Raw genomic sequence first — 23,504 nt, forward strand, 5'->3', positions numbered from 1 at the left:
AAAACAGTCAAATAGATCCATATCTGGCTTAAGTAACCACATTGTGGGCCTGTTACAATACATAAATCATGACGGATTTGATGACTTTGTTAGATCAGATTTGTTGAATGTGAGCAATCTGGTCAATGCCTTCTATTTACTCTTTTACCGCATCTATGATCACTGAGGGGAGCTACAATCAAGTTCTGTCTCGTGCAGTCCAACCCTCGCAGGCCCAAGAGCATGTGTAGGGAGCTATGGAGTTTTTTAATAACGGAATGAATTAGATGTTTTTATGCTTTTTGTTGTTGTAATAGTGTATGTGTGGATTCATGTTTTTTTCTTCTCCATAATGAATGTACTTTTTTTCTTCACCCCGTCCAGTTGGGGGCGGCAATACAACAATAGTTGTGGTGCACCATAAAATCTCAGAGAAGAAGATAATCTGCGACTCCTCCAGAAAATGAACTGTTAGATGGATTGTATTAATATTTCTCTGCTGTGATTTCTAAATATTGAAATGGAGGAGACAAAGGAAGGTTTAACATGTAAAGGGGTCGCTGAAAGGCTGACACTCGGCATTACCAGAGTACTTGGTAAGCATTCATTTTCGCTGGCTTGCTAGCGTTTGATTTAGCAAACCTGTTGTTGTTGCTGCTAGGCTAGCTTGCTCGCTAGAAGCCTGTTTGGGACGTCCTGTTAGGATTTCTTTTTTCCTTCATTGCATTACAGTTGTGGCTCACATTAATTGTCTTTCTGCTGTATAATATTTTGGTGTCACAGAGAGTATGCCCGGGGTGATGGACGTGCGTTTTGTAGAGAGGGAGCCTGCAGAGAAGCGATGCCTGCTGTCATGGGAACAGGTAAAAACACAGGCTGGCTGCATTTCAATACTAAAATGGCTCCTTCTCTCCATCATGTCAGTGTAGGACAAGTGGAGGGAGAGAGGTTCTTATCCCGGTTTGGGAGGGAATTCTGTGTAAATCCATTTGAATTCAATCATTTTTTGATAGCATCACTTTTTGACAGCAACAGAACTTTCCATACATATTTGCCCATGGAAGAAGTGGTCAGAAAGTGACTTAATGGACCCAGCCCAAAGGCCGGCAGATGACGATATTGAGTTGTCATTTCAAATGCATTGTATGCAGCCTGCAAAACATTAGTATCCCTCGTGGACCGGTATGTACCTAAAACATTATCCATTCAGGCTGCATAGGCTTTGATTGCCTCCTTAGATGGATACTTTGGAATTATACCAATGAGATAGCGCAATGCATGGAGGTCTATGGCTAATGCTAGTTAGTATTTGCCAAACTACCTCTGACGAATGCCTTCATACTGGACATAGGCATATAAAGGTATCCACAATTTCATCTGACTCTGGGGAAGTAAATAAATTGCCTCATTGCCAAAATCCCTTTAATTCTATGTAATGGTGAGAATGTGGAAAATAATAGGAAAATATGCATACTTTCCATATGGAACACCATTTTCCACCACCATGCTATACTGGCTAAATGCTAATCCCGGATGTTGTCTATCATTTGCAGGCAATCAAGTTGCAGCAGCAGGCCTGCCAACTTTTGAACATACTGTAGCCTGGAGTGAGATTTCGATTGTGAATGTCATTGGCTCCACCCCAAGTCCGTGTTCTGACCAAATCAATTAAACAGATAATACAATAGTTCAAATCTGCCTCTACATCCAACCCAAATGATCTTTCAATGTATCCCCCCCTAGAATCAGTTGGGTTCACAATCTGTTTGGGCAAAGATATTGTTCATAATTAGACAAATCAGGTCACCCTACCAAAATGAGATGCTAATAAGGCTGACCTAAAAGAGGCAGAACTCATGGTCTGATAGTTTTCAACCGGATTGGCTAAACGTGATACACAATATCCGGGATTAGCATTTAGCCACTATAGCATGGTGGTGGAAAATGGTGTTTCATAAGGAAAGTACGCATTTTCGGCCTTCTCGCCATTAAATAAAGTTGAGGAGGAAATTGAAGCCTATGCAGCCTGAATGGAGAATGTTATAGGTACGAACCAGTCAACGTGGGATACAAAAAGGACTGCAGTTGGGTCAAGACCCTGGTGAGGACGACGAGCACATATAAGCTTCCCTGAGACTGTTTCCGACAGTTTGTGCAGAAATTCTTTGGTTGTGCAAACACACAGTTTCATAAGCTGTCCGGGTGGGTGGTCTCAGACGATCCCACAGGTGAAGAAGCCGGATGTGTAGGTCCTGGGCTTGCATGGTTACACGTGGTCTGCGGTTGTGAGGCCGAATGGACGTACTGCCAAATTCTCTAAAACAATGTTGGAGGTGGCTTATGGTAAAGAAATGAACATTCAGTTCTCTGGCAACAGCTCTGGTGGACATTCCTGCAGTTAGCATGCCAATTGCACGTTCCATCAACTTGAGACATCTGTGGTATTGCATTTTATTGTCCCCAGCACAAGGTGCACCTTTGTAAGGATCATGCTGTTTAATCAGCTTCTTGATATGCCACACTTGTCAGGTGGATGGATTATCTTGGCAAAGGAGAAATACTCACTAACAGGGATGTAAACAAATTTGTGCTAAAAATGTTAGCGAAATAATATTTTTGTTTATGTGGAACAATTCTGGGATCTTTTATTTCAGTTCATGAAACCAACACCACATGTTGCATATTATATTTTTGTTCAGTTTATTTGGTCACCTCTTGAAGAGCATATCGGCCAGAACAACATGCTCTTCATGATCAGTAAACACCAATTGATTTAGTCATTTCTCAATATTGGTCACTATTATTTGGATATTTGAGTGATATAAAAGTGAACTATACTTGACAAGTATGGGTGATTTAGGTTTAATTTTCCATCTTTTGTGGGCTATGCCTGTCAAGCAGCAGAAGGGGGCATTTGCCGATAGCTTGCAAAGTAAACATTAGGCTATCGGTAGAAACTTTTGGTTAAACATAGCGGTAAGCAGACCTAATGTACTTTTCTCCAACCAACGTAGGCCTACCTAGTAAAGTTATTTAACTTTGTCCCCTATTCAACATGACTTTTAAGAGTGTAGTGTTTAATCACAGTTGCTGCTGACAGACATGAAACAGTGATTTGATGGGCCATGTTTCGTATTATGTTACGAATTTCCAAATGCACTATATATTATGACTTTGCCAAACGTATATGTTACAAATTCTAGCTAGGTGGCTAACGATAGCTAGCTGGCTAACATTACCTAGGTTAGCGGTTAGCATTAAGATTAAGTTTAGGAGTTAGGTTAAAGGGTTAGGGTTAGCAAAAAGGGTTAGGGGAAGGTTTAGGGTTAGAGCTAGGAGAAGGGTTAGCTAACATGCCAAGTAGTTGCAAAGTAGATAAAAAGTAATAAGTTGTTGAAAAGTTGCTAAACTGCCAAAGACCAGACTGAAGCTAAAACATATGCAATTTAAAAAAAATACTTTAAAAAAATGTAAAACTTTTTTTCTTACGAAATTCTAAAATAATTTGACAACGCTGTTTTGTAAGCCCTTAAATTATATAAATCTCAACCATTTATATTTTCCAGTGATGAGACATGGATGTCTCATGGTAGGGTATGCAAAATGGGTCAAATTTGAGCACATTTATCTCTTGATTCAGTTCCAAATAGTCACGTTTTGATCACTTCTACAATGGGAAAATATGTATGGAAAGTTTTGTTCAAATCAATAGGGGTGCTGTGAAAAAGTGATTGAATTTACCCTTCTGTGTTGTCATTGTTTGTGCGGTTTACAGAAAAATACCTGTGTTCTGCCCGAGGACCTCCGAGACTTTTATCTCACAACGGATGGTTTCACCCTTACCTGGAGTGCCAAACTCGAGAGTAGGTAACCCTGACAGTGACACATTCAGCTCCAAACATCCAAAGAAGAACAGACAACTGAACACTACCTGTTCTTCTCTCTGTGACACTCTTTTCTATATTGTACCAGATGAGTCTGTGCCTTTAGGATGCATGGTGCTCAACGGTGTGGCCAACCTGCGTCCTCTTTGCCAGTCATCGTCAGTGTTCTCCCTCCCCAACGCACCCTCACTGGCTGACCTGGACTGGGACGAAGAACAAGTTGAAGGTGACACCACCTCATTCAGCTACTTAGTGGATTCTTTAGTTTCAGCCTCCAATGTTATTGTATACTGAATCTTCTAGCTATGGGTTCCTTGTCGAAATGTTGGACATATTGTAGAATACGGGGCATGGAAGCAAATGTTCCATAAATTGCTACGTCATGTATAGATAGGACTATCTAATTAACATAGTAGGACACACAGACAATTCACACATTCTGTTTCCCTCAGAGTCAGAGTGTGGGCCGGCGGAGCCCCATTTTGATTCCAGGAGCCGTATCTTTGAGCTGGACCCCTGCAGTGGGAATGGCAAAGTCTGCCTGGTCTACAAAGACTGCACAAAAGGTACTTTCCCATTTACCCATGTGATATGCCACATGCAATGTGTGTGTAAAATATAATGAAAGAATAAGAGAGGAAGACAATTTCCATTTGCCATATTTTACACCACACTTTATGAAAGGTAAAAAGCTAAATGGATTTTGACTGGTTAATATTCATGGGAATGTGCCCATAATTATTTCATCCCCCTTGCTCTCTGTCCCATGGCTGTTTGGTTCCAGGTGTGGTGGCCCAGAAGTGTGAGGTGTGGTTCCTGGATCGCTCTCTGTACTGGCACTACCTAACGCCCAGCTTCACTGCCTACTACCGCCTGATGATCACCAACTTAGGCCTGCCAGAGTGGCAGAACGCCTTCACCCCCTACGGCCCCAGTCCCCAGGCCAAGGTAATACACCGTCACCCCCTAGAACAGTGCTTCTCAATTATTTTCTGTTACACCCCCACTAGGAAGAAGTAAACATTTCGCGCCCCCCAACTCTCCGCCGCGACTGTAAATAGTATAATTTGTCTATGAAATTATTATAAGTACACCTCTGCATAACATCGTATCCTTATTAACATTAAAGAAAACAAAAAAAGAAAAACGAAAGAAATATAGATCAACTTACAACAAAGAATAACTTTATTAACATTGTTTTTTAGTCTGTAACAGAAAATACTTAAATTTAAGACTTAAGACTTAAATCAATTTGCCTGAAATTAAAAAAAAAAAAAATCAACCCTTATTTAAACTGTAAACATTTTTTGACCATTTGATACTGAAAAATAAAATAAAATATAATCAATAAATAATAATACATTCAAATTGATCAGCAACATTAACTCAGGAGCACAATATATGAAACACTTTGACCTATAAAACAAAAATGAATAAAACAATTTCTGCTGATTTAAAAAAAAAAGAAATCTAAATGAGGAAGTCAGGATTAATGGCTACAATGAGCACGTTTTGCAGAGCACAGCTTTTCGAAGCGGGGTTTGAAGCATGATACTGCAACTCTCAGCTCCTGCTCAATGTTTAGCTAGGACCTGTACTTGGTCTTCAGTGCAGCAACAGCAGAGAAGCCAGTCTCACAAAGATAAGATGTTGCAAAAGGAAGAAGAATGCCCATGGCCCTCTGCCCTAAGAGTGGATACTGCCTCTCTACACTCATCACAGACACTGAGTGAATTCTGGCTGTGAACCTCAGTCTCAATGTGGAGTCAGACGTCATATCAATGAACTGGTCCTCCTCTGCAGAGCTGAAACCAGTTGGAGCCGGTGCATTGAAAGGATCTCACCCAGTCATATTGGGAACTGTTTTCAGGGAAGTACTTTTTAAAGAATCCCATCAGTGATGAAATATGTTCCTTAATATATGGAATCACTGAGGTGGCATCATAGTCAGTAGTGTCAACAAATTCATGCAGGTTCTCGAATGAATCAGTATTTCCTTCATCAAGTGGCCTGCCCCACATTGCAAGCTTTCGAGTGAAAGAGCTGATCTTGTCTGTGACCTGAGGGAGGTGTTTATCTTTCCCTTGAAGCTGTAGATTTAGTTCATTTAGCTTTCCAAATATGTCACTCAGGTTTTGCCAGGAAGTTCTCATCACTAAATGTTTCTGCGAGGTCATACTTGTGCTCCTGCTCCGAAAACATTCTTATCTGCTCTCTGAGCTCAAACTCGGGACAAGACTTTTCCTCGTGACAGCCACCTTGCTTCACTGTGAAACAGCACAGCTTGATGTTCAGCTCCCATCTCCTCACAGATAGCAGAGAAGACTCTTGTTTTTAGTGGTCTGGTCTTTATAAAATTGACTACACCTACAATGTCAGTCATAACCTCACTTAATTCAGAGGAAAGGTGCCTTGATGCCAGTGCTTCTCTGTGTATAACACAGTGTGTCCACTCAGCATTAGGTGAGGCCTTCTTGATGAGTGCCCAAAGTCCTTTTCTATCCCTGCCATGGTCTGTGCACCTTAACTGCAAACACCAATGCAGTTCTCCCACTTTAGCCCATTCTCAGTCAGGAAGCAGTCCAGCATTTTGAATAGCTCTTCAGCTGTGGCTCTGTCTCTGACATATTTACAAAAAAGTAGATCCTCACACAGGTAGTTTGTCATGTCAAAACGTACATAAGCAATAAACAAACAGTCTTTGTTGCTGTCAGTTGCTTCATCGAACTGTAAGGCAAAACGTTTGTCTTTGAGTTTATCTATCAGCTGTTCTTTAAGATCGTTAGCAATGTCATTTATACGTCTGGCGACAGTGTCATTGGACAGAGGGATAGTTTTTATTTTTGCAGCACTTGCGTCATCCAGCATGACAGAGACCATGTCTAATGCTGCAGGCAGTATCAGCTCCTCTGCTATGGAGTGTTTTTTTGTTGTTGCACTGAGCAATTTGGTACGCCACCTTATATGATGCTAACAGTGCTCGCTGGTTTACTGAAGTAGCATTCACAAAGGGGGACGATTGTTGGCAATATTCGGCACGTTTTCGCTGAAAAAACTCAAGCGGCTTATCAGCGTGAAATGTCTTTAAGTGACGCCTTAATTTATTTGGCTTCATGCTGTCCGCTGCCAACATTTTTAGACACAGTAAACTTACCGGTCTTTCCTCGTCTCCCACCGTAGTCACAGTGAAGCCAAGCGCTACATACGCGTCGTCATATTTCCTCGTCTTAGCTTTCGGGAGACTTACGTTTGTCTCATTATCTCCGTCTCTCTCCGCCTTTCTTTTCATCCCTGTTAAATATTTTTCTATGGTGTCTCTTAAGGGTTTGTTATCTGCACTTCATATCTCCTGCTCTGTGCCTTGTGCTCTTGTTCGGTGCAAAAAAACCCTGCTCCCTGCGGCAAAAAAAGCATGTTCCCCAGGGTCACACGCGCCCCCCTGGCATCGCTCCGAGCCCCCCCAGGGGGGCGCGCCCCACTATTTGAGAAGGACTGCCCTAGAAGGAGCGAGGCTGGGGTTATGGGATTTTGTTGGAATTGGGACAACATTTAAGAGAATACTTTGGGTGTCTAAGAGCACTTCAAATAGTGACCATTGTTCTTATGTATTGCATGTAGATATCATTGTAGATGTGTTACAATTACATGTATTATAGGCCTACTACCATGTATGTAAGTAAAAAAACTAAATCAGCACAGCCAAAAAGGTGATCCATTACATACGAGGTAAACATAGATTTTATTGTTTCTTTCAATGTACAATATGTAGTCATGTCAAACATAACATACCCCAGTTAGGCTATGTATCATCACTTTCCGGCCACATCAGCTAAAACAGGGCCTAGAACGAAAGTGTGACTGAGGTATGTTGTACGTTGACCCCCAAGCTCTGACCCTATGGAGGGTCATTAAGTGCATTTGTTTCATTGCACAGTCGGCCTTACATGCCTTGACTAGGCCTCACAAAAAAATATTAGTATTTTAGTCATTTAAGTGTATCCTAAAATGAGTTATACCGTAGTAAGCAACTTAGAAACGTGTAGCTATACTTTTTGATTAGTAAACTTAACAATAAGGTTTGTTATATATATGTTTAAGACAAGTCCGTCTCATGAAAGAGATTTCTCTCAGCACGCAAACCTAAATAAGTACAGCTTAACAGTAGGAAATAATGCCATGAGTTTTTGTTTGGTTAGTTACTTTACCCATTGTGCTTGTGTCATCTCTCTCCCCAACAGCAGTGGGCGTCTCTCTACCAGCCCCTGAGTTTCCACTGTGAGCCCAGTTTGGCCGACCTCGCCGGAGAGCCGCCTGTCAACAAGTTGGACCCCAGCAAAGCCTTCCGGGGCAAAGCAAAGCTGCCCGCCCCGAAGAAGAAACAGTCGGCCCAGGGAGGGGTGGGGGGCACTACCAAGGGGCAAGGGAGCTCGGGGAGGCATAGTGGGGGCAGGCGATAAGGAAACTTCACCCTCCCCCACCAAAATAAATACATATTCAATGGGCTATGGCAGTGTTTCCCCTGCATTTGTTTCTTGAGTGGGGTGAAAAGGGCCCGGAAGCAACATATTTGGCTGCTATGCTACCATTCAGAATATTGAAGCTAACGTTCTATGTGCTAGCTAATGGGGCTACAGCGCTTGGCTTCTCGAGTAAGTAATGGCAGGGAAACGTTAGCTATGTATTATACCACTATAAATGCTTCTTCTACTGAGAGTGAGTGTGTGTGTGCCTGACATGTTTTTTCTAGCAATGCTGCTATTCCCTGTGAAGCCTTGGGCCATCCTGTTGATCCTATTTATTTCCCTTTTGTGTCTATGGCTGTATGTATTTCCTATTAAAGGCAGATGAGAATCGTTTCGGCTAAACCTGTGTTATTGTCGATGGCCATTTTAATGAGTCCAGATTTCCTCCAGTGTCCTCAGATGTGCTGCATTGTGCTTTGAAACCGATACGAGTAATGAGCGCCAATTACATTCTTGACATAGTCTCTCGCATTTTGCCATCAGTTTCAAGGCTCCATAGTTCTATTGGTTGAGGGGTAAGCTACAGTAAGCTGATCCTAGACTTGTACCTACAGGCAACTTCTATATGCAGCTTTGACTTCTGTTAGAGGTGGTCTCATTCATCCTTCGCCTGGAAGCCAAACTGAATTCATGCTGTTTCACAGTTGTTTCACTTTCACAATTCATTCTGGACTGCCTGTCACTTGGACTTGGACCGTCGAGAGAATAACCAGTCCAATCAGTGTCCTCTCAGAACTACATCCCCAATTGTTCTCCAATGTTTCTGTTCCATTGGATCCTTCTTTAGTTACTTTGGGTGTAGCAAGTGTGTGCACACATAGCAGGGGTGCCTCACACACACACCTCTGGGCTGAGGTATTTCTGCATATCCAGAGGGGCAGCTTCCTCCTCTGCCTCGTCCTCTATTTCCCTCCTGTGTTCACAGGGGGAGGGGTGGTGCAGTTCCACAAAGACCTTGTAGATGGAAGCCCCTGTGACTCCTCCCACCATGGGGGCAAGTACAGGTACCCACCACCAGCCGTTACCTGCCCTGCACAACAGAGAGAAAGAGAGACAACAGTGTGGAGATTGGTTACAGTGGTCAAAGTCAGTCAAATACGAACAAAAATAGCTTTGGAGTTTTGTCCTATTTAATTATATGTTGTATTATTTGGCAGCCCTTGATCTGAATTCAATCTTTTGTCATTTCAAGGCCTATCAGAATTCCTAATTGACAAGTTTTCCTGATTATCACAGTGGGCTTGTTTGACATTTCAGCTGATATTGAAGGTGACCGTAGACTGACTGACTGTACAAATTATCATAAATAACACATTTATATTTGTAGATCAGTCAGTCACAATTTACCCAAAATGTGTCATGTCAGTTGCAATTTCGAATAACCCCAAAATCATTTGAACCATATTATGAGAGGGACTTATTTTTTGTTGCTACCAAAATTGGAACGTAACTGGCCAGTGAGATCCAATTAGATGCCATAATAGGGTGAGATCAAATCAGATGCCACAACAAATGGGCACAGCTCTTTTCCTGTTATGGTAGGAACAAGAGGACAGAACAGTACAAAGAAACATCAAAAAGAAGTGACTGGCTAGGACAGAGGAAATAATGCAGATTGGCATGGGAAACCAGACTGTCTACTCCAAAGTACCTCTACTGTCCTGTAATTGACCCCTGAACCACTGAACATTCTACCAACACCGCCATCAACACCTGGCTGAGTTTAAACTCTGAAGGCAAAACTTGTGAATGTTGCTAATCTAAAACACCAAGGCAATCTCAGTCCTGCCAGTTTGTTGATATACACTACCTTAAGAAAGTATTCTCACACCCCTGCTTTTTTTCTAACATTGGTTAAAAAAATGTATGATAAATCAAACACATATCTTGATTAGATAGCATTCAACCTATCAAATATAAATGTGGCTGTGAGTCTTTCTGGGTAAGTCTTTAAGAGCTTTGTACACCTGGATTGTAAAATATTTGCCTATAATTATTTTCAAACTTCTTCAAGCTTTGTCAAATTGGTTGTTGTTCATTGCTAGAGAATCATTTTCAGGTCTTGGTATAGATTTTCAAGTAGATTTAAGTCAAAACTGTAACTGCCCCTCAGGAACATTCACGGTCTTCTTGGTAAGCAACGCCAGTGTAGATTTGGCCTTGTGTTTTAGGTTATAGGTGAATTAATTTCCTACTGTCAGGTGGAAAGCAGACTGAACCAGGTTTTCCTCTGGGATTTTGCCTGTGCTTACAGTAGCTCCATTCCGTTTCTTTTGTATCCTGAGAAACTTCCCAGTCTTTAACGATTACAAGCATACCCATAACATGACGCAACCCCCACTATGCTTGAAAATATGGTACTCAGTAATGTGTTGTATTGGATTTGTACCAAACATAACACTTTGTATTCAGGCCAAAAAGTGAATTGCTTTGCCAATTAATTAATATTATTATAGAATTATCTTTTTTTGCCATTTTTTTTTTGCAGTATTACTTTAGTGCCTTTATGCAACAGGATGCTAGTTTTGGAATATTTTATTCTGTACAGGCTTCCTTTTCATGCTATCAATTAGGTTAGTATTGTGGTATAACTACAATGTTGTTGTTTCCTCCTCAGTTTTCTCTTATCACAGCCTTTTTTTTAACGCATCTACCAATAGGTGCCCTTCTTTGCGAGGCATCGGAAAACCTCCTTGGTCTTTGTGGTTGAATATGTGTTTGAAATTCACTGCTCAACTGAGGGACCTTACAGATAATTGTATGTGTGGGGTAAAGACATGAGGTAGTCATTCAAAAATCCTGTTAAACACTATTATTGCGCACAGTGAGTCCATGCAATGTATTAATGTTTGTGACTTGTTAAGCACATCTTTACTCCTGAACTTATTTAGGTGTGAATACTTTCTGAAGACACTAAGATAAAAAGCCCTTCCAAGACTAGCAGGCAAGGTTGGGGTCAATTCACTTTTCAATCCACTCAGTTCTGAAAATGGCCAATTCACTTTTGAATCCACAAATTGAATATCAATTAACTAATTAACTGAACCAAAACTGAAACCTGAATTGACCACCACCAAGTCTTACTCCCCTCCAGTCTTACCGGAACACCTCTGGCCCCCAGCCTGCTATAGCGGTGAAGATTCGAGGTCCCAGGTCACGGCTAGGGTTGATTGCGTATCCGCTGTTGCTCCCCAGAGAGACTCCTATGAGCAGTACCAACAGGCCCACAGCGATGGGCTCACCCCCCGATGGAGCAGGCTGGTTCCTTTGGTCAGACAGAGCCATCAGGCACAGCAACAACATGGCCGTGCCGATCACCTGGTACACACAGCGAGAAAGCGGGCATTAGGTTGATATGTCTACTGTCTGTGAGAGAGTTAAACAACCATGATTGACACTATGGGATCAAATCAGACTTAGGAAATGTATGCCTTTTTTCATTCTGATTTAAGCACTTCTCAGTATTTGGTATTCAGACTTATCATATGCATGAGCATAACATGGTTTGCAGGTGTGGCTCTCTTGCACGCACTGAATACATTTAATTCAATCCAACAAAAACACACCTACTGGGTCGACCAATTTGATCAGAGTTTTTCTTCAATATGTTTTTCTGTTCATCTTAAGCAATCCCTCTAAATAATGTGTACCTTTTAACTTGAATTTGATAGGCACAACATTACAATGCAGCCTATGAAAAATGCTTTCAGAATGGATATCAATGAAAGATAGCCATCAAAACATGCATATTTGTCTCTGTTCAGAACCCATGTCTAGATTTCAAAACACTGATATTTTACAGTATGTTTAGGGAAGTTTTCATGAACCGTAGGTAGGCTACTTCATGGAAAAATTAGGGAAAAAAGCAACTGTTTTGATTAATAGTGAACATATAATTATAATAGGGAGAATAGTGTACAGTAGTATACCCTGGCCCATTGCCCGCACTGACCATGGAACTTAAGGTTACCTAATGCAGGGGTTCTCAAAGTGGTATCTGTGGACGAGATAGGCTACTGCAGGGGGTCCGTGACCAGATCTTAAAATAAAAGTAATAACTGTTTTTATACATATTTAATTTTTCAAATGAATATTACTAAACTCATTTTGTCCAAAGATCAGTGGAACAAGTTTAGATGGTGTAATACAATACAATGTAATATTATTCAAAATACAATTTATGTTCTTAACTCTGGGAAACATAGGCCAAACATTATTATTATTATTATATACTTTTTTTTAAAACATAAAATGCATTGTAATTTAAACTTTATAACTGCAAAGTTTTCTTTCTGCCTCATGGCAACATGTGTGGAATTGCAGAAAATTTGCTTGCAAACGGCAACATTTCCTCGAAAAGAGGCAGGCCTTTAAAATGTTCCTCCCGGACTTGGTTCATCCAACCATGCCCTGCCGAAGTCATAGTAACACTCCTTGTATGCTATTGTTATCTTACTGAAGTTGTGTTATCAAATCAAAATGTTTGTCACATGTGCTTTGTAGTCACGGGCGGTGCATTTGCCATACCAAGCGGTGATGCAGCCAGTCAAGATACACTCAATGGTGCAGCTGTAGAAGCTTTTGAGGATTCAAAAGAATCTGAAGAAGCTGTAGAATCTTTTAAGCCTCCTTTTGGGTAAAGAGAAGCTGCTGTGCCCTCTTCACGACTTTGCGGGTGTGTGGATCATGTTAGGTCCTTAGTAATGTGGACGTCAAGGAACTTGAAGCTCTCTACCCGCTCCACAACTGCCCCGTCGATGTAGATGTGCTCTCCCCTCTTTATCCTACAGGCCACGATCAATCCACATTTTGTTCACATCGGCCACAGAGAGAGGGATCACATAGCCATCTGGAAAAACAGGAGCTTTCACGCAAAGCCCAATGTTATATTCCTCGAAGCGAGCATAAAAGGCATTTAGCTCGTCTGGGAGTTCTGTATCGCTGGACAACTCATGGCTGGGTTTACTTTTGTAATCAGTTATCGTTTGCAAGCGCTGCCACATACGACGAGAGACAGCGCCGGTATAATAGGTTTCCACCTTCCTCCTATATTGTCCTTTTGCATTTTTGATGTCTTGTCAGAGTTCGTAGCAGGATTTCTTGATTGCTTCCATGTCCGTGTCCTGTTCCTTGTAAGTGATAGCTCTAGCCTTTAGCCCAGTGTGGATATTGCCTGTAATCCATGGATTTCCCAGTCTGTACTCGCAAAACAGTCTTGTAACCTCGCGTCTGCTTCATCTGACCACTTCCGTAGTGAGCGCATCACTGGTACGTCCTGTTTGAGCGTTTGCTTGTAAACAGGAAGCAGGAGAATTGAGTCATGGTCAGATTTGCCAAAGGTGGTACAAGGGAGGGCGTTGTATGCATTTCTGTGGGTAGAATAAAAGTGGTCTAGAGTTTTGTTGGCAGAAGTGAGGTAGGACGGTTTTAAGTCTCCATCAGTTAAAATCTCCCCCCACCAGAAACGCTGCCTCTGTGTGAGCGATCTCTTGTTTGTTTATGGCCCCATACAGTTTGTTGAATGCCAGAGTTGTGTTGGCTTAGGGCGGGATGTAGACAGCCGTGATAATTAGGGATGATAACTCTCCTGCTAGAAGACAGGGTTTGCAGCTTACCATTAGGTATTCTATATCAGGTGAACAAAAGTTCGAGATTTCCTTCACACTTGAAGCAGCACACCAGTTGTTATATCTGAAAAAACACACTCCACCTCCTTTCGACTTCTCCGAAGGCGCGGTACGATCCTGCCGCTGCATGGAGAATCCATTGAGTACTACATGCATAGCGTCATCATCCGGCCATGTTTCAGTACTCAACGTCACACTCCACGTCAACAAAACAAAAGAGATGATCGTGGACTTCAGGAAACAGCAGAGGGAGCACCCCCCTATCCACATCGACGGGACAGTAGTGGAGAAGGTGGAAAGTTTTAAGTTCCTCGGCGTACACATCACGAACAAACTGAAATGGTCCACCCACACAGACAGCGTGGTGAAGAAGGGGCAACAGCGCCTCTTCAACCTCAGGAGGCTGAAGAAATTTGGCTTGTCACCAAAAACACTCACAAACTTTTACAGATGCACAATCGAGAACATCCTGTCGGGCTGTATCACCGTCTGGTACGGCAACTGCTCCGCCCACAACCGTAAGGCTCTCCAGAGGGTAGTGAGGTCTGCACAACGCATCACCAGGGGCAAACTACCTGCCCTCCAGGATACCTACACCACCCGATGTCACAGGAAGGCCAAAAAGATCATCAAGTACAATATCCACCCGAGCCACTGCCTGTTCACCCCGTTATCATCCAGAAGGCGAGGTCAGTACAGGTGCATCAAAGCTGGGACCGAGAGACTGAAAAACAGCTTCTATCTCAAGGCCATCAGACTGTAAAACCGCCATCACTAACATTGAGTGGCTGCTGCCAACATACTGACTCAAATCTATAGCCACTTAAAAAAAAAAAAATTGGATGTAAGAAATGTATCACTTGTCACATTATTAAACAATGCCACTTTATATAATGTTTACATACCCTACATTACTCATCTCATATGTATATACTGTACTATCTACTGCATCTTGCCTATGTCGTTCGGCCATCGCCCATCCATATATTTATATGTATTGTACATATTCTTATTCATTCCTTTACACTTGTGTGTAAAAGTAGTTGTTGTGAAATTGTTAGATTACTTGTTAGATATTACTGCATGGTCGGAACTAGAAGCACAAGCATTTCGCTACACTCGCATTAACATCTGCTAACCATGTGTATGTGACCAATAAAATTTGATTTGATTTGATTTGCGAAACGCTTAAGTGCAACAGTAGTACCTTTATTGAAAGGCAGTGAATGAACCCGGAACGGGGCAGTGTTCATGGCAACTGAAACCTTGTTTTCCGGCCTCTGACAGATCAAACAAGGGTGTCGAGTGGAGAGCTACAGTATGAAGGGCACTGTGGGGGAAAGTGGGCTGTCTCCATCTTCCCTGTGTCTAGACACAAAACAATGTGTTGCAGCAAGGGGGAAAGTGTTCTGACAAAATAGACATGCCCCTCTTGCAATTTGCGTCAGGTGAAAAGTCTTTAGCCCGAGAGGGTGAAGGGCCGGACACTATATGAGCCGTGCTCTGCTCCCCTTTGCCACTGTGGAAGGACCCCTAGGACGGTCTCCCCCTCAGGGGAACCTTTGGGGTGTGACCTCAAAGCGGCTGCTGCGTAGGAACGTCTGCCCCCAGTTTCGTCTGCCTCTAGTCTGAACACTTACTTGTGGGCTAGCAGTCTGCTGGGCCTGGTGCCCCTGGCGGAGGAGTACTGGCCTCTTCCTGCTGAGTAGGCACGCTGGCTCATGGCTGTGGAGGTTGGACCGGGGTGGGACCCGGGTTGGCGGGGCAGGCAGAAGTTGGAAGCTTCTCCTTCTGCTCTGTACAGTTGCAGTCATTAGGGCCAAACAGTTCCTTTGGCTCAATAGGAGCATCCAGGAAGTCTGCCGTCTCCTTCTCCGTGAGGCTGGACAGGTTCAGCCACAGGGCTCTATCCTCCACCACTGCAAGGCTAATGACACGCCCACAGCCTTGGATAGCACCCCTGGAGGCACGGAGGTTGAGGTCTGAGGCGACACAGATCTCTTCCCAGAGCAATGGGTTGGGCTCGTTCTTGTTCAGGAGGTTGCCCATCTCTTCCAATAGCTCACCCTGATATGCCATCAGTAGAGTGGTGACGTTCAGAGTCCTAATCTTGAGCTTGGCTCAAGCCCGTTTCCACACATCCACGAGCCCGTACCCCAGGGTAGGAGAGGGGACATCTCTTCCTTGTGTGGGTCTGGGAGCCAGGGCGTCCTCCTCCCCCTCTTCTTCTCCATCACGGAGGAGACGAAGGATGTCGTCTTCATCCTCATCTATGATCAAGTCATCTTCCCCTAATGCTAGGTCGTCAAACCGTATATCCGGGGGGAGACTGTCCATAACCTCATCCCTGTCAACCTCGGTACAGACAGGACGGGGCAGGGGTAGACAGCATTTCAATTGAGTGATGTAATGAAATGAAGGAAACTAACATTAAATTGGCAGTTCAATATGTGTGGTTATTACTGACATTTGAGAACATGATAGAAATAGAAGGAACCAGAGAAAGTTGAGACATATAATTCAAACATTCGAGAGTGCCCAAAGGTTAAATTTGGTGTGACTGTCATTGTGCATCATCATCACATGCTCCAGGCTGCAGTAGCCTACCCATTTGGCTTGCATCTCCAAGTTTCATAACTGGAAGTTAAAAGGCCATACAATTAAAATGATGCATAAGGTCACAGCATGTTGTACTTCACTGTGGGAAAAGGGCAGAAATTCTTGTCATGCTTTTAGTTTGCTTCTATGACTGGTTTCACATTCTCCAGCGATCTGAAGGAAAAGTCTTCTCTTTTTTAACCCTCTTCTCCAAACAGATGGCTCATTTACCTAGCTCTTATCAATTGCTCTTATCAATTTATAAATTACAGTGCATTTAGAAAGGTGTTATTTCTATCTGAAAAAAAATGAAGCATGAGTTTCCACTTGGAACGAACAGGTTCGCTCGACCTTATTCGTGGTTTCCTCAAGCGCAAAAGTGGTGGAATTCTGAGCGAATTAAGTCGAGGTCAGAATACAGATATCTGTAGACACACCTCTACCACACCTCAATTTCCGTGATCTCCACCCCAAACGTATAGCTGGCTGGCACATGCATTTCCCCAAGCTTAAGTTCAAGGTCAGACTACGCATTGAGAGAAAAGTGCATAAAAAGGAAATGAAGTTCCATTTACGTGCACAAAACTTGGGTCTGAATTCCCCCCTATGTGCTTAATATCTGGACTACACACAATTAACACACACACACACACACACACACACACACACACACACACACACACACACACACACACACACACACACACACACACACACACACACACACACACACACACACACACGGTGAGAAAAGAGGAGATAGCTTGAGTTGTCCTCCGTCAGTGGTAGATGAACGTCCAGAGTAAAATATAGATCAGGGTAAACTGGCTTGACAAACCAATTCAACAGGTGTCTTTATGGAGTAAAACGGGGTTGAATTACCCGTTTGATGCTTACCTGGTCTAAGAATCCAGCATGAAGTGAGAGGTAGGTTGCTGGGTAGGTAGCAAAGATCCCAGCTGTAGCCTTAGGGCCAGACACAGTCAGATTCCCTCCACAGTAGTGGTATATGGCATCTGGAAATACAGTGACACAGCAAGTTTCACAGCATTGCACAGCGCCTCATAACCATATTCAACCAACACACTACTACTATCTGTAGGATTTCAAGTGTTAAGGTTGGGAAATGTACATGTATCTCAAACAATATTATTGAAACAAACATTTCCGGCCCTCATAGTGATGTTTAATGCACACAAGTGCTTCCTTGTACTGGCTGTATGATTTCCCAAATGTTGTCATTATGTTTTTACCATAGTAAAGGGAATATATGGTCCCAGCAGCCAAGAAGGAGCCTATCAGCTGACTGAGGATATAGACTGGAAGCATCCTCCAACCCAAACGACCAAAGAGACACATGGAGAATGATACTGCTGCGTTCATATGGGCCCCTAGGAGGTAGAGGAAGAGAGAGAGAGAAGTATTTTTATTTTGCACTTAAATGTGCTGTATAAGAGGCACCATACATGAAAACAATTTAAACCATTACCCATGACAAAAGGAGTGGTGTTGTGTTATGTACCTGAGACCCTCCCGCCAATATGCACTCCCATAGCCACGCCCAGGCCGAAGCCCAGGTTGACACTAAGGTACTCTCCGAATACACCCCGTCCAGTCACGACCTGTGCCACAGAGCCCAAGCCAAACACCTTGAATATAAACACAACATAAACACAACCCGTCAAAAACAGACATCCAGAGAGGCAGTGGGAGAATTGATTACAATCATTTATTACAGCTGAATACATCCAAGCGTGTTTTGTGGGTCTACATAACGTATTCCTTCTGGTGCATTTGGATTCACTAACTCAATTAAACAAAGGATTACTGTTAAAGTAAAAACATGTCACTTCATAAATCTTCCAACAAGCTTTGTCACAAGTTTCAATTCCCTCATTAGGAAATGTGAATGAGAACTAGATTTGGGTCTTGGATGCGTCTTTGATGTGAGTGTCTCTTGCAGAGGTGTCATGTCAATAGGGGGCACAAGAGCACATTCCCCCTCAGATTTGTCCAGTTAAAAAATTTTCTGATGTTAAATTACTTATTAAACTTAAACATAATTATTTATAAAAAAATATCTGTCAGCGGTATTTTGTGGAGGGGCACACTGACTGGACCAGGCAAAGAGTATCCCCATTCTCCCTAATAAGTGTTTCCTTCCAAGGCCACCATGGAGCAAAGACACAGCATTTGATTTGATTTTAGCTGCCGATGATCGGCAGGAGTCACAGGAGGTATGTTGATTCCTATTGATTCCTTCTTGATGAATAAATAAAACTAAAAAAAAAGTATTTTTATGTTATACAAGACACCTAGCCATTTTATGGAGTTGGTTTTAGTTAGCCAGCTAGATATTCCCAATCTCCCAACCTCATAGCTAGCTACTAAGTCATTTCAGGCTACCAATCAACTTAGAGTAGCTTGTCTAATTACGGTATCTTAGCTGGCAGGCTGCTGGCAAAGTTGCTAGAATTTAGGAAAGTGTACAATTACTTAATGTACTCAATAAGACTCACATTCCTTTCACCTTTTATCCAGATTTTTCTTTTTTCAGGTGTTTGAAAAATGCAAAATTATACAATGTAAATGTGACAATATGTTAATGTTGCTCATCTTTGAGCTGTATTTGTATCTGAATTTCTACAAATAATAGTTGTTTGAGGTTTTTAAGTCACTGGAATTTGGAGCTATTTACATTTAAAATGACTGTCCAATGTACATTGTGTAATTTACTGATTGTCCCTAACTAGCCCTCATAGGGATATCGAACGTCAAACCAAATTGACCATGAGCATTACGATGGGGTCGTGTGCAGCTGCGCTCCAAATTTATGATTAGCTGTGGGAGTGTGGGCAGGATTGAAATAAACCCAACCCAAGGAAAACTGTTATGGTACCCTTGATTCCGTGACATACTTTCCCCTCCTAATTATCTTACAAATCTCCGTTTTGGATGAGACTGACTTTATGACCATAATTATCCTATTTGCACTTTGTAGGCAATTTTGACACTAGAACAAAAAACATCGGAATAATAGCACTGCTCTATAGGCCATTTTCTACTAGAGAAGTTGTTCATTGCCCTCAGTTGCTCTTTAAGACGTTTAAGGTAATTATCACGTCTTATCCTTGAAACCTGTCAACTCATTTTGAGTGATGTACCTAATTAGTTATAAGAATATAATCAGTTTAGGCCTTAGGGGGATGTGATTATTGTATGAATATTGTATCTATGTAGGTCACTAAGGTGATGACTTACTTCCAACCCACACGTATGCCCCAAGGCTACTCTTTTGGATCAACCCCCCCAAAAATATTTTAACTGGTTACTAGTAAATTCGTTTTTGAAACCAAATATATGATTCAATGTCAACTGTTGAATTTGATTATTACCAAACCTATATTTCAAGTTGCAAACTATTTATTTGAACACTCATAAACCTAATATATAACTAATATAAATGAATATTTCATGTAAATACAACACATTTTTTCATCTTGTTCCAAGTTCACTTTTTAATTTGGAATTACCTATAACAATTTCAACAATTGGGTTACAAGCAATTAAATAATTCCCTGTAAATCAAGATATTAAGTTGGTTCAAAATAATGTTTCCACATTTAGTAGCCACAATATCATAACCAAGCATTGTGTACAGTAACATAGAAACCATATCAGGATCTTTTGTATCAAATATAATTATGCTAGTATGGTTACTGATGCTATTGGTGAAAAAACGACTACAAAGACCAGATTTACATGGAATGACATTCACTCTCACGGGTGTGCAAAAAGAACCAACTGAAAGCCACAACCCCAATAAGCCACGCCTCCAACTCTTCTGAACGGCTGCTTCCGCTACATTTCCCCCAATGCTATTCAATGTGCAAGCGCATGAGGTGTTGAAAGCGTTTTAGAACCTTTTAATCAATTAAAAAATCACATTGATCTGTCAAATTTGTTATTTGATTTCTGACAAATTTAACAGTGTCATTTTCGAACATTCCATTCAGTAAAAGCACTTAAGATTAACAACAGCATCGTCCTATTTTTTAGTGTAGGTAAGTCACAAAGGAAAGGGAAAGCTCCTTATATAATTACTGTATAGTAGTAAAGACAACATCACACAACTACCACGTGTGTGTCTTCTGTCTGTGTCCTAAGCTCTAAGAATAGGATTCGTTGTCAGGCATGTGACAAACAGGCAGCAGACCCCGGCTATGAGACTATTGACTGCTTTCGCAAGGGACCCAATACCACGTGTCTGGGACTGTGTGTGTGCGCGTGTGCATGTGTGTGTGTGAGAGAGAGAGAGTGCATGCCGCCAACTGGCCAGCCGTGTTATCACAGGGTCAAGCGCATGACAGTGACAACCAATGCCACATGATAAGCATCTACATGGGGAGCGTATTGCATCATGCAATGTGTATGAATATTTCTAAGCAGAATCACAGTTGAGTGGAAATCTATCAATGAATTTACACACTTGTAGTAATAATAGTAGTAATAAACTAGTAATACTAAATACCTTTAAATACAACATTTTATTTATTCATTTATAATCCTTGTCTTTCTGGAAATATGCAACAACCAAAACATATTACATGCAAATGTAAAATGCAAATAACCAAGGGAGTCAGGGTGAGGCCAGACTGACGCGTGGATACGGACACCAAATTAGAACGGATACATTTTTCTCCTTGCTTGTGTGAAGTGTGTGATGTAAGTGATGTAAAACACCTCCTCTTTTCTAATTGGCTAAGCGGATGGTTACGTATCCGTCGGCCCATCAAAAGTTCAACTCATCTGAACTTTTTGTCCGTGAAAATACGTTGACGGTCATCAACGTATGACTCCCATTGAGAAAGCATTGGAAATCACGGATACGGATCAAATCTTACGGGCCAGTCTGGCCTTGCCCTTAAGAAGTGAGAGGTTGATGGTGTCCTCGAACCCTTTCTCTCTCTCTTTCTCTCTCTATCTTTCTCTTACCATCATGACATAGGTGCTGAGGGTTTCTGCGAGTCCCACTCGAACATGTTCATTTATCACCCAGATCTTGGACAGTTTTCTACTTCTTCCATGCTCTTGAACGCTCCCCTGCTCCATCGCATGCATTGAGTCTTTTCTTCTTCTGTCTGTCTTGTATACCCGCTGCTTGTTTTTCCCTTATTTCCACAGAGTCACACTCAAGTTTACAGTCCTTTGTAGGTTGTCAAGTTATCCGGAAGAATTTGGGCTACGACTTTCAAAATCGCAATCGACACACAGCCTTGTTTGTTTCTCTTTCTCTTTCTCTTCCCACTTCCTTTCTCTCGCTTCCTTTTGGCTCGTATTTTATGGCCTCCTCTCCTCTCCCACCTTCCTAATCTCACACACCCTCTTTCCTCCACGCACAGACACACACACACACACAGTCACACACATACCCTACAATGGACATATGTCTGGGAGGGGTGTATGCTTAAGGGGGAGGGGTAGAAAAACAATGTGGCTTGTCACAGAGAAATGTTCCTAATCAAATGTGCTGAATACAACAGCTGTAGATTTTACCGTAATACTGTATGTTAACTTAGGAACCCTATCCCAACGATGCAGAGTAAAAAAATATATATTTAAAAGAGGAATGAAAATACACAACAATTAAGCTATGTACAGGGAGTACCAGTACCAGATCAATGAGGTAGATATGTACGTGAAGGCATGGTATAGATAATAACAAGAGTAAAAAAGGAACAGAGTAGTAGCAGCATTTTTGATGAGTGTGAAAGAATGTGTGTGTGTGTGTGTGTGTGAGAGTGTCAGTGTGGTGAGTGTGTGGGTGGAGTCTTATGAGTGTGCATAGGGTCAGTGCAGATAGTCTGGGTAGCCGTTTTGATGAACTATTTAGCCGTCTTGTGGATAGATGCTGTCACGAATCCTGTTGGGTCGAGACTCGATGCTCCGGTACCACTTGCCAGGTCTCTGACCTCCTTCCTGTAGGCTGTCTCATAGCCGTCGGTGATCAGGCCTACCACCGTTGTCATCAGCAAACTTGATGATGGTGTTGAGGTCATGCGTGGCCACGCAGTCGTGGGTGAACAGAGAGTACAGGAGGGGACTAAGCACACACTCCTGAGGGACCACTGTGTTGAGGGTTAGCGTGCGGAATGTGTTGTTGCCTACTCTCACCACCTGGGGGTGGCCCGTCAGGAACTCCAGGATCCTGTTGCAGAGGGAAGTGTTCAGTCCAAGGGTCCCAAACTTGGTGATGAGCTTGGAGTGGGCTATGGTGTTCAACGCTGAGCTGTAGTCATTGAACAGCATTCTCACATAGCTATTCCTCTCAGGTGGGAGAGAGCAGTGTGAAGTGCAATTGAGATTGTGTCATCTGTGGATCTGTTGGGGTGGTATGTGAATTGGAGTGGGTCTAGGGTGTCTGGGATGATGGTATTGTTAGGTTCTAAGTAACAGGGTAAAAACTGACAGACAACTATGAAAAGCTCAAAACAAGTTTATTCACCCAAAGGGTCAGACAGCTGAACAGACAAAGACATGTTCACACAAGCACTGGTATTTAACACTTCCTCCTATGCTGAGTCTCCTCCTTACACGTCTGAACAGCCAATACACCTCTGTTGCTAGACAGAACTTTAGTGATATCTGTTCTTCCTCACTACATCTGACCCGACCTCGGCCCAAATTTCTCACTCCTCCCCAACTCACGACTGTCCTGTTGACTTGTACCAGACTGTGGCCCTTCTCCTTTCCATAGGCTCCCTGATATCTAACAATAACATTTTCTGACAGAATGTAAACATTCTACATTCCCCACTCTCCCTCTGTAACGTTCGTCTTCCTCCTCGTCTGAGGAGGAGCAAGGATCGGACCAAAGCGCAGCGTGGTTTGAA

The 23,504-nt window shown here is 42.3% G+C and overlaps 2 protein-coding genes across 2 annotated transcripts; one reads left to right on the forward strand and one right to left on the reverse strand.

Annotated features, from left to right (window-relative positions):
- The first annotated feature begins 382 nt into the window (after nucleotides 1-382).
- Nucleotides 383-8,717, forward strand: tpgs2 (tubulin polyglutamylase complex subunit 2). The gene is made up of 7 exons (XM_055910428.1): nucleotides 383-575; nucleotides 763-842; nucleotides 3,755-3,842; nucleotides 3,952-4,089; nucleotides 4,316-4,429; nucleotides 4,648-4,811; nucleotides 8,102-8,717. The coding sequence occupies exons 1-7, from the start codon at nucleotides 500-502 to the stop codon at nucleotides 8,318-8,320; spliced, it is 879 nt and encodes a 292-aa protein (XP_055766403.1). The 5' UTR covers nucleotides 383-499; the 3' UTR covers nucleotides 8,321-8,717.
- Nucleotides 7,575-22,037, reverse strand: aqp7 (aquaporin 7). The gene is made up of 6 exons (XM_055910417.1): nucleotides 21,607-22,037; nucleotides 18,134-18,260; nucleotides 17,865-18,002; nucleotides 17,509-17,627; nucleotides 11,487-11,704; nucleotides 7,575-9,416 (listed from the first exon to the last, which is right to left on the reverse strand). The coding sequence occupies exons 1-6, from the start codon at nucleotides 21,730-21,732 to the stop codon at nucleotides 9,218-9,220; spliced, it is 927 nt and encodes a 308-aa protein (XP_055766392.1). The 5' UTR covers nucleotides 21,733-22,037; the 3' UTR covers nucleotides 7,575-9,217.
- Between the last annotated feature and the right edge of the window lie 1,467 nt (nucleotides 22,038-23,504).

This window comes from Salvelinus fontinalis, chromosome 3 (genome assembly GCF_029448725.1).
Source record: "Salvelinus fontinalis isolate EN_2023a chromosome 3, ASM2944872v1, whole genome shotgun sequence".
NCBI lineage: Eukaryota > Metazoa > Chordata > Actinopteri > Salmoniformes > Salmonidae > Salvelinus > Salvelinus fontinalis.

Coding starts and splice junctions, on each gene's coding strand:
- tpgs2 (XM_055910428.1), top strand. CDS start 500: ATGGAGGAGACAAAGGAAGGTTTAACATGTAAAGGGGTCGCTGAAAGG. Junction 576..762: donor CGGCATTACCAGAGTACTTG/GTAAGCATTCAT, acceptor TTGGTGTCACAG/AGAGTATGCCCGGGGTGATG. Junction 3,843..3,951: donor CTGGAGTGCCAAACTCGAGA/GTAGGTAACCCT, acceptor ATATTGTACCAG/ATGAGTCTGTGCCTTTAGGA.
- aqp7 (XM_055910417.1), bottom strand. CDS start 21,732: ATGCATGCGATGGAGCAGGGGAGCGTTCAAGAGCATGGAAGAAGTAGA. Junction 18,261..21,606: donor TCAGCACCTATGTCATGATG/GTAAGAGAAAGA, acceptor TTTATATTCAAG/GTGTTTGGCTTGGGCTCTGT. Junction 11,705..17,508: donor ATGCTGGATTCTTAGACCAG/GTAAGCATCAAA, acceptor TGTGTGTACCAG/GTGATCGGCACGGCCATGTT.